We start from the raw sequence: 11,738 nt of genomic DNA on the forward strand, positions 1-11,738 counted from the left end.
AGTTTAATAATAAAAACGACGCTTTAAAAAAGAAAACCTTTATTACTAGCTAAATATTTACAATATTTAAAATCAATAAAAAAAATATCAAAAACAAACTCTCTTTTAATTAATTACAATTGTTACTGGGAATGATTTTGTGTAAGGAAGCGTTCATAAGTTCATAGATTGATCTACGAGAGTGTGTAATTAAATTCAATTAATATAAAAAATAAAGAAACAACAGATAAATTTCAATGTACTTTGGAAATAATAAAGTAAAATTATAAATATTACAACCACGAGGTACATGAACACTCCCTTATGTAAACATAATAAAATTTATTATTTACTAAATAAAAAAAATATATATTAGTTATGAAAATTAAGGAAGTTCTATCGAGGCAATTTCTAATGTCATAACAATGTCAGAATGTAAAATATTTTTAATCTATGGTTACTTTATTAATGATTTACTGAACACACAAATTCAAACAGCGTTTCTACAATAATCTATATGAATTGTACTTTCTATTTTCCGGTGAATATATATTTTTTTAATACAATTTTAATTGGCAAAGATGCATTATATTACGGCGGCACTTCACTTGGCTTGTTCCCGTTTTTTATATTACATTATATACGAACGCAATTGTTCATTGTTTAAGCGAAAATAGTTAACAATATTAAAGATATTTGTGGATTTTGATTTTGCAATCCATACGCCAAATATTTGACCAAAAAAAACCACTAAACGACAAGTAAAGTGTCGCCTTAATGATTAACCGGTTTTTTTGTTTAGTCAATCGTCTTTAGTGACAAGTAACAACTAATATACTTTATTTTGATTTAAAATATAATTTGTTTAGAGCGCAGTAAGTTATCAGAGACTAGAATTATCGCAGTTCATTTTGTCCATCCCCGCCACATCGAGGCGATGGAGGCGGCCGCCGACGTCACCAGTGACGGAGCGGGAGGGGGGGTGCAGCTTAGTTCTTCCATCTGACGATAAATATGTTTTCATTAGAAATTTACATTTGCAAAGATAAGTGAGACACAGGCGATGCGGCACAGTATAGTTTCGTAGTGACAGTTCAAGGCTCAGTATTACAAATTTTAGTTTTATTTTTACAATAGAAACTCTTTGGACAGAAGTTAAACTATATTTGATTCGGTATTCACACTCTTTTAATCATGACAAAATTTCATGTGAGACAACAACCGGCTCGGTGAGAGTTGAACCAGATCCGGTATCAGTTTCGATATTTAAGGGTTCATCTCACGTCGAATACGATAGACATCGCAGTCGCGGTACCTGCGCGTTGTCCGGCCAGTGCAGGTGCTCGGGCGGCTCGGGCTCGTCCAGCTCCTCGGGCGCCGCCGCCGACAGCCACGCCTCGCAGGCGCTCCACCGGGTCGACCACACCTCCACCCTGCACACGGACACGTGCCATCACTGAGAGCCCGATGCCGAGTGAGCCACTCGGTATCGGGCTCGGAGCGGCACACGCACCTGCCGAGGTCGGGGTCGTCCGCGGCGGCGGCCAGCGCGAGCGCGTGCAGCGCGGCCAGCGCGGCCAGCGGCGCGGGGGAGGGCGAGGGCGCGGGCGGCGGCGGGGGCGGCACGCCGGCGCGCGCGCACAGCGCCGTGGCGCCCGCGCGCACGCGGCTCACGCACGCGCGCCAGCTGCGCGGGTCGCTGTACTCACTGCGGACACAGGGCAGTGATGGCGTGTACACGAGCTAAACGACTCACCGCTTCGAACGACAGCTGTGACACGATGGTGCGGGAGCATGAGGTCGTTTATTCTTAAATGATAGTACGACTTTTGTATCCAATCGTCTCGTTACTTATGGTATCATAATATTACGCATGATCAAGAATTTAAAAAATATATTTATCAGAATCATAGCAACTGAGTAATTATGATATGATGATTTACCTGAGCGTGATGGCGTGCGGCAGACGCACGTCGAGCGTCCAGGCCAGCAGCGCCACCAGCTGCGCCGCCAGCCCGAGCGCGGCGCTGGTGCGGTAGGCGGGGTTGGACGTGGGCACGCTGCATACCGCAGCATCCTTGTTTTGTGAAACTGAAATAAAAAAAAATAATTAAAACTCTCTATACAATATGATTTTAAAGTGAATTTGTAAGACAAAAGCTTATTAATATTAATGTTAAAGCTGTACAAGTTCAGTATAGCAACTTTACCCCAAGCCTGTATGTGTGAGTAGTCTGCATTTATATCAATCCACGGAGCTACGATGTGTAACTGAGGGCGTTTTGGAGGCTCCTCCTCCACATCTTCACCAAGAAACTCTAAATCTTCTATACTATCACTAAAATGGAAAAGTAATTAATTTTTTGCTGATGAAATATATACATTTTATATACATAACATGTACCTATATTACTAGTTAATATATAAATAATTAATTTTAAATGCAATAACTATTAAAAGTTAAGTGATTCACACCTTAGATCATAGCTCATATAGATTGGAAAAATATATCTTGTGAGCTGTCGTATCCTTGATCTTCTGAGGGCAGCTAACGACTGTGTCTGGTCACCGTAGAGACTGATTTTAGTTTGTAACTCTATCCTTTGTGATTGGGCATGTTTCCCTAAACTTGACACCCTTTTTTGATACCTTGGCAGCTTTAAACGTAGTTCATTGTTGTAGGTTTTCAGTTCTGTGAGTTCCTTTCTTTTATTGTCAATTATGCTTCTTCGTTGATCTATGGCTAACCTTAAAAGATCGAGCTTGTCTCTGGATTGCTTTGTCTCTGTTACGAGGATATCCTTTTTTAGTTTTGGTGCTAATAACTTTTCACATCTCTCTAGAACATGTTGTCTGTTTACTTTGATTCTCATTAGTTTTATTTGTTTCTCTGAAAATCTAATAAACAAAAGCTTTTGTCAGATCATTGTTTTGCTGCTAAGCTTAACTCAACACATCATCTGCAAATTTATTTCAGAAGGAGATTCATATTAAAGAAAATCTTGTTTACTTTGTTAAGTAAAGAAAATTATACTTTAGTAATGATTAAATAAATAATGCTTAATATAACATCCCTCTTCCTGAATTTTTAAAGTATCTGTAAAACTAAGTAAAGGGAGGTTGCTCGGTAGTTACAACTTGTGAATCTTAAACAAAGATTCCTGGGTTTAACTGAGTTATCATGAAGGAAAACATTGTGATGAAACCTGCTTATGTCTTTTGAAATTCTACAAAAGTCGATTTCACAAGCCAGTATAGAAACAGCATACCACAATAAGTCTCAAAACTTCGTTTCTATGGCTTTCGGAAAGCTTTGGGTCATTTATAAACTGCTACCTTTTGTTTGCAACATTTATTAATTAAAATAATCATATTTATTGTGAACGAGTACAAATTTACTCTCAATTACTGATCTAATTGCGTTATCTAGATTGCAAAATGAGTCATTTAGATACAGCAATTACGCAAAGCCACTCACCTATCTGAATAAGGCATCGAGGAATGAACAAAATTACCACTTCTAACACAATCAACACAATAGAAGTTTCTCTTCACTGTGTAACATAGAACGCATTTTGTGTAATGTCCATCGCTCTCTGTAGAGGAGACGCGGAAATCCCGCGGAGCTTCGCTTTCTGTTAAATAGCTCATCGCCATAATATTTACGACTTCTTTATTGAATTTTGCATCGCAATAGAACACAATAACTTGTCATTGTCAGCTGGTGAAAGTTTTGACAGTTGACATTGGCATCTCATTGACGTTTTTTATTTTTTTGTTAAATGTTTTTAAAAGAAAAGATGTTAAAATATAAATCCTTGTTTAACAGAATATGGGTTTTTTTTATAAATTAACAGTATGAATGATTGTATATTTTTATTTAAGTAAACAAACATAAGTTACGGGGACTAATAAATTTTCATGGATTACGCGCAAAAAAATTGACTTTTGTTGGAAATTGTATGCTTCAATATCTTTACTTATGAATACAAGCTATGCTTTATACCTTTCCTTAAAAGCCGACAGCGTCAGAAACGTACAAGGTTTTCGTTGATGCACTTTCCATCAGGTAACCTTCCAGTTTGTTTGCCACCAAAACCTACAGGATCTAAGCTAGACCTAACCCTTACGCAGCAAAAACTTGATTAATTTGTTAATTATTGTAATTACACCTGTTGTATTGCTATTGGCGGTAATCCTAATCATTTAGGATTACCCAATCATTTATTCTACTACTGCCCTAGTTACTATTAAACATTTATAAATTTATATCCTATTTATTTATGAATAATATAAATGAAGAATAATATACTTAGTATACGCAGGGTCAGATTCTTTATTAGGCAGGCCAACATTGAGAAAAAAGAGAATTAAAAAAATAATTGATGAAATGAATTTGTTATTCTTTCTTATTTGAATAGGGTGATGATGGCATATAATAATAAAATCTAATACAGTTAAACAAATTACGATAATGAATAAAATTGCGATGTAGAAAAAATATATTTTTGGAAGCTAGAAAAGGGTTAAGTGGGAGACGGACATGCCCCGACATGGTTAAGCCGGCACTGACTATTCGTATTTAGGTAGAACAATTAAGAGACTTTCGATTTAATAACGATGATAGCTACAACGTGCGGTTTAAATTTCGTTTGTATATTTAGTGTAAATACTTTAATGAAAAATAAATACGTTCACGGTACGATAGCGGGTCAACGTGAATCAGCTGGATTGAATTACGTGCGCGCCTAACGAGCCAACTCATTTCGATTTTTATTTTCACGGTGAAATTCAGAGGCCGGACTAAATGTATACGTGTGTTACCGATTTAATCTTAGCCTTTGGTAGCCTTTGGTTTAAAATGCTTTATTGCTAATAATATTTTACTATAACGTTAAAAGTTTAAATTGTAAACTTATCGTAATTTATGACCTATATGTTGCCTAATTTTCGTAAGGTACTAATTTTTTTTAATAATATAAATATATGATACTGGCCGTTTATCAATATAAACTTTGATAACTATTAACTAAATGAATTATTAACATTACGAAGAATCTTTAGATATATGTAGTACTAATTGACTAATATTATAATGATATTCGTCGATTAAGAATCCATGGTACGCAGTTTAAATCGAATCGATCGTAAAGTTCCAGAAAAATTGTATAGTTGGATGAATGTTTTTGATCAAATTGCTACTGTTAGACAAGAAAAAAAAGTCTGGAGACATTCACAGATTCCTAAGACTAATCTAGTGCGAAACCTGGACAGGTCGGGCATATTTCTTAAGCTTTTGGTAATAAATATGCCGAAACATAAAAATAGATATTCGAATCTTATCATGCATCATGTAATGACATTATTGAGTATCAATATGTTTATTGAATATAAAGGTATTACAGTTGCTCATTGATTATTATCAAAAAAAAAAAATTAAGGTTCTCTTACAAGCAAAATATAGTAACTGTACTTACTTATGTATGGTATTTAATTAAAGCGGTTTTAACATAAAACAGTGTAAAATCCACGTGTAAAAGGCACGTGGTCGTTCGTTAGCCGTGATTGCGGCGAGGATAATGGAATTAATAATTTTCCGCATTAAGCCCAAAAAAATATTTAACGATACGGACTCGTAATTTTTGTAAATTGTTTCTCAAGCTATTAGAATTTTGTGAAACGTTCCACTTGGCTTACGGAAAACAACCTTTGTAACGTGAATTAATAAAACAAGAAGAGTTTTAACGTCAATCTCATATTATTACACTGCAGATGACTATCTATTTATTACTACAGGATTATTACAGGATTGTCCAACCTGATTAGACCACTATGTTAAAATACAATTTACTTGGTGGTAGGGCTCTGTGCAAACCCGTGCTGGGTAGGTACCACCCACTCATCAGATATTGTACCGCCAAACAGCAGTACTCAGAATTGCTGTGTTCCGGTTTGAATTGTGAGTGAGCCAATGTCACTACAAGCACAAGGGACGTAAAATCTTAGTTCCTAAGGTTGGTGGCGCATTGGTGATGTAAAGAATGGGTAATATATCTTACAACGCCATTGTCTATGGGTGGTGGTGACCACTTACCATAAGGTGGCCCATATGCTCGTCCGCCTACCGAATCGTAAAAAAGGCGGCCTATAATGGCTTGGCCGATTATCTATATCATAATAAAAATAAAAATTAAACTCTGTCTCTGTTTGTTATGATGGAAAGGTTATTGAAAAATGATAGAACGATTATGTGGGAAAATTCTACTAACTTATATTGATACGTTCTCGATTCTATTTCGATTCGACCTCGATTATATCTCACAAACCACAAATCAGCTATATCGTAACTGAGGGCCGATTCCGATTATATTTCGATCCAGCTTCGATCAATCGTTGTGTTAGTAGAGTAAGAAAACGACCAAGATTATCCTTGCGATTCGATTGTGATAAAGTGAGAATTGTTTTTACAATTGCTTACGATACGCCGGTTGTATCATATTTATATTTGCATATAAATATTATTATTAGGTATAATTATATCGACCGGGCTAATAGTCGCAATCAACTCTTTCGCCTCTCCTGATTCAGATGATTAAAGAACTTGGAGTTAGTATTCGTTGATGTCCACGATACATAAATTTAACTAGTATAAGATTATTATATTTTATTTTTTGATAGCCCACTGCTGGGCTAAAGGCCTCATCTCCCTTTGAGGAGAAGGTTTGGAGCATATTCCACCACGCTGCTCCAATGTGAAGTAGTAGCCTTAAAAAAAGTATATTAATTAATTAAACATTTTCAGGAAACTGTATAAACGGAACAATCTTTCTGTTTAAAAATTCACGCAGGAAATCAATTTTACTTGTATAAATATAATACTAACAAAATAACAAGTAGATTATTAATGTACAGTAATCTTCCGGTTTATCCGCGGTACCTAATTCCGCAAGCTTATTATATAGCTTCTGCCGGTATTGCGAAATAGGCGAATAAAAGATGAAAATTGAAAATGTTTTTCATTTAATACACCGAACTGAAATTATGAAATAAAATTAAATAAACTCCCACTGCTGGGTGAAAGCCTCCTGGCCTCTTGAGCAGAAGATTTGGATCTTCTTCCGCGATGCTGTTCCATTGCGGGACACGATTTAACATAATATGTAGATCTCACGATGTGCTCCTCCATTAGCGTCGAGCATAAGATTTAACTGGACCTTTACTATAAAAAAATGTTTTTTTGTCTAATAAGTTTTATATAGTTTTATTTTTTGGGTTATTACAAACTATTATTGACATAATTTATGACATACAAATACATATTTATCTATTTTAGTTAGATCTCAATACAAGAACAAATCTCATAAATGCCAGTAACACATAATGCTGCCAATATACCGTCGAAATAATATATTTAAAATTGAAAGTATGTATAAGTTCATAGCTATAAAAGAAATTCGACTAATACAATAAAAAAAGTAAAAATATACGAATACAAAGAGTAACAGAGAAAGAAAATATATAAAAGTAGACAAAACAATTTATTATATTCGAGTATATGTTTAGAAGACATCATTATAAAATATTTATATATCTCGAATGTAATAAAATAAAATACTTTATACTGAAGAATTAAGGTGCACGCATATTACGTCTACGTGAACAATACAGGTTAAAATTAAACGAAGCAGAACAGTAGGAAATAGGGTAATAAATACAAGAATAGAAATAGCGTCCACATGCATTGATTGTAATTTTGTCTGGATGCTTCGCGAAGACGATCTACAGTGGAAGGCAATTAAACTCGTCACTTAGAGCAGTGAGTGTTCCGATTGGATTCTAAACTTTTACGATTAGTTTTTGTTATTAAATCTTAGAAAGCTGGTAAACAGGCTGTAATGGGTCGTTAAGTAATATTGGCTTATCAATTTTTTAAGTGAAACTATATCTAATTGTGTTAAAAATCAAAGTTAAAACATAATGAAATATGATAACTTAAACGTCTACGAAAATAAACTATTACAGCCACGACTAAGTATTTGTAATAGAACTTTCGTGTTTTTGTATTTTGCGTATCTTGAAGAAAATACAGGATTACCTGAACTCCAGTCTTTTATTTTGAGGACAATTTGTTGGACAATAAAGTTAAATAAATAATTAATAATTTAATATTCTGCTCAAATTAAATTTCCAGTTAAAGTATATTTTTCAGTCATCTAATTCCCGTTTTAAATACTCTACGCTACCGAATTAAATATAAATATATCGTATAACATTTTTGTCACCACGATAAATCTTTGTCCCGGGAATGGCCGAAGACAACCGGCGTTTTGTAAATCATTTTTATGTATTACACGCGCGACCGCGCTTCTGTGGCGTCGCTAATAAAATATTATATTTCCTTTTGTCGCTACAAAGGTGTTTTTTAATTTCATCTTATATTTTGTGAATTAAATAAAATTGCTGATACGTACAGGAAACCAGTCTAAGCACAATAGGGTTTTCAAGCGCTTGATAATAATTGATTCAAGTGATAAAATATAGTACTGTGTTGAGAACTTACATGGGTTGTATAGATTTCTGTCATTCATGTACACAGTAAGTATTATTGGAGCAGCGTTGTGGAATATACATTTTTACAGGATGGTAGGGTTTAGTGTTAGCCTATCTGGACACGTACCACTCACCCATCATAAATTCTACCAGCAAACATCAATATATTGTATTGTTGTGATTCGGTTTGACATAAACCCAATTGGTGAGACGAGGTACGATTAATCTTTCTTACATTATCAACGTCTATGCGTAGCGGCGATCACTTATAGTCTGGTTGCCTATTTGCCAGTCAACCTGCCATAAAAATTTGCTCCTTAAAAAGCAAAAGTCTTTAGCGAATAATGAGACATTAACTGTATTAACTCTTAACATTGAACGAACAAAATATTGTTTTTTTCTTTAAATAAATTTAAAGTACAGTGTTTATATAAATATATTTTAAGGTGTAGTTAATTAATTTGAAATATTGCAATATGTAATTAATATACGAATAAAGAAAAGACGATCAATACAAGTGTAGGTCATAATAATTTACAGGAATGGCTCCAAGTATCACAAGGCGATCTAATCACGTCACGTGCTGAGCTTAGAACCTACGAAGCCGGTATAAGTAATATGATACAATTATAGATATTTGCTTTCAATTTATATATTAAGCTATTAATATCTCTTATATTTTTCGTGAAGGAATGTTCTAAATGTTTTGAACATATAACATTTCCTATTACCACAGCTTTGGAGTCTAACTTGGAGGCTGAATGGTACACCTGTTTAGGGGCTGCCACGATTGCCGCGTTGCTCTCCATTTTGTTGTTTTTTTTTTAAAGATTAAGTATTGTATATTTTGTCTATCTATCTATTTTGTATATAAAAAAAATATGACAGAAATAATGTCAGATTTTTCTTCAATTGTACTGTGTAATTAATAAATATTTCTTTCTTTATATCACCGATAATACTTTTATTAAATATTTTTTATAGAACATAAATAGTTCATCTTTTTTAAAGTTTGATGCATTTTATAGCTTAAAGAATTAACACCATGCTTAATCATCGGTGAGGTGACATGCGGGTATATTTGCCTTGAAAATTAAATTGTGATTCAACGAATTCCAACTGCAATAATTATTTAAACATTAATATTATTTATATCTCATTTAAGTAATTTGTCCTACTCAGTACATTTTCTTAAACTAAAGGTTTAACTAATGCTCTACGTATTAAAGAGAAAAAAACAGCTCCTAATCCTGTTTCTTTGAAAAATTCTGATGATTTTGATCTGAGACCTGAGTTTTATAAATCACAAAGTCACATAAATAACACTAATTTAAACGGTTGATCGTGTGTCTCCGCCTTTAAGCTCGGTGTCAACAAAAAAGGAAAATACTTAATCCCCTCCCCAGCACTTAATACTTGAATGGCTTTTATGTATTTAAGTAGCGAGCTAACACTCACGGTGTTTGTAAGTATCGAATGTTTCAGACATGTCAAATCGTACAAATTGCCTCGTCCACGATAAATATTTTTACAGCTCCCCGAGCTCTTTTCTTATTTCCTACCAATAGGGCGTTGTTATGATTCGACGTCCGTCCATTACGATCTAGCAGGATCCTATTTCCTCAATACGACCCCCCAGGACTTACAACGCGTATGTCACAAATTGCCTCAGCGCAAGCTCATTCAATAATAAATCATCAAGGACAAATTGAGAATCTTTGTCGGGAGTTCATTTTGAATCACGTGGTATCGTTCTTATATTTCCATTTCGTAATGGTTAAGTGTTGAGTATGACTGAAGTTTTATATTATCAATTAAAGTTTTCAATGCTGAAGGAAAATAACAAGGAAATAAAACCCAAAGTAAAGAGTGTACATTTTCGAATGATTGAAGAACTACTTGAAGAAAGTATATTTTTAAAACTTACATGTACATAAAAGTCCGTGTTAAGAATTTAATTGTCATTTCGTTTTATTTTTATGAATGCTTAAAAAGTTTCCATTTATGGTTCAATCACAACTTAACTTTTTAATACCCCGATGACAGGCGAAACGAGGCAGAAATAAAACGGGGACGTTTTTATGGAAATATACATATTTCCGCGGCCCGACTGAAACGGGATGAAACAGCCCCCAGGATGGTAATAATTCTAAAATTTTACTTTACTACCCCACGACAATTTACGTCGGTCGATTACGAATCTTCAACGAGGCGGGGCTGGTTATTTCGGAAATTTTTGTATATTTAACTATATTATCTTAAATATACTAATAACATAATAACTATCTGTACATCATTGTGTGTATGACATTGAACCTCCTGCTCGACCGATTTTGATGAAATTTTGAGTGAGATTAATATCTGTAGGTTGCTCTGCGATCGCTTTATATTTAAAAAAATGAAATAATTATACGACATTATAATAAATACTAATTTTAACAATATGTGTAACTTATTTTTTCACTTCTGTGATTCATTTCTAAACTATGAGGTTAGTATTTGAAGTTTTCACTATAATATTTATTTAAATAATTTTTTAGGTAAATTTCGTAACAATAAAAATAAACATTCTATAATCTATGACAGACTCTATTCTCTTTATGTGCGCTAGTTTCTGTTTAAGTAATTGACGTTTTTTAAATGACCAATGAATTTAATTGGTGGTAGGTACAAGCCAGCTTGATTAGGCACCACCCTCTCATCAAATATTTTACCACTAAATAGCAGTACTTAATATTGTTCCCGTTTCATGGGTAAGTGTTTCATTGTAACTGCAGAATAACATCTTAGCACCTTGTTCTTGGCCCATTGGTGTGATGTACGTATTTCTTACGGCGGCGACGTTTTAGTTACAATTAAATAATATACTATTTTGCTAAAAATAAACGATTTAGTCATACAAAAAAAAAATGATATCAAATTCAACCCTAATCATGTAGTGGGATCTTGCGTCTTCTACATAAAGATATGTGAAAGAAGCAAAAAAATGCTCCAAGGTCACGTTGTTCAGAGCTATTTCTAAAGCAAAATGATTTAGAGTTTGAAATTTACGAAAACACGATCAAAGGTTTCGACTCTGTCAAAACAAGACAAAATATTTAGTAATTCCGGTAGCGTTCGTGGTCGTAACGACTTGAGAATTTGGACTTCTTAAAAAGCCTCTAATCCGCACCTGGCTGTTGGGATCACGGGATTACTGGCATCTCCAT

General features: G+C 34.2%; 1 protein-coding gene across 1 annotated transcript; it reads right to left on the reverse strand.

The window, feature by feature from the left end:
* Positions 1–93: 93 nt before the first annotated feature.
* On the reverse strand, positions 94–3,678 carry LOC125076964 (beclin 1-associated autophagy-related key regulator). The gene is made up of 7 exons (XM_047688719.1): positions 3,458–3,678; positions 2,455–2,877; positions 2,190–2,317; positions 1,923–2,070; positions 1,493–1,687; positions 1,295–1,412; positions 94–981 (listed from the first exon to the last, which is right to left on the reverse strand). Exons 1-7 carry the CDS (start codon positions 3,634–3,636, stop codon positions 886–888), a joined length of 1,287 nt encoding a protein of 428 aa, XP_047544675.1. The 5' UTR covers positions 3,637–3,678; the 3' UTR covers positions 94–885.
* Between the last annotated feature and the right edge of the window lie 8,060 nt (positions 3,679–11,738).

This window comes from Vanessa atalanta, chromosome 3 (assembly GCF_905147765.1).
Source record: "Vanessa atalanta chromosome 3, ilVanAtal1.2, whole genome shotgun sequence".
Lineage (NCBI taxonomy): Eukaryota > Metazoa > Arthropoda > Insecta > Lepidoptera > Nymphalidae > Vanessa > Vanessa atalanta.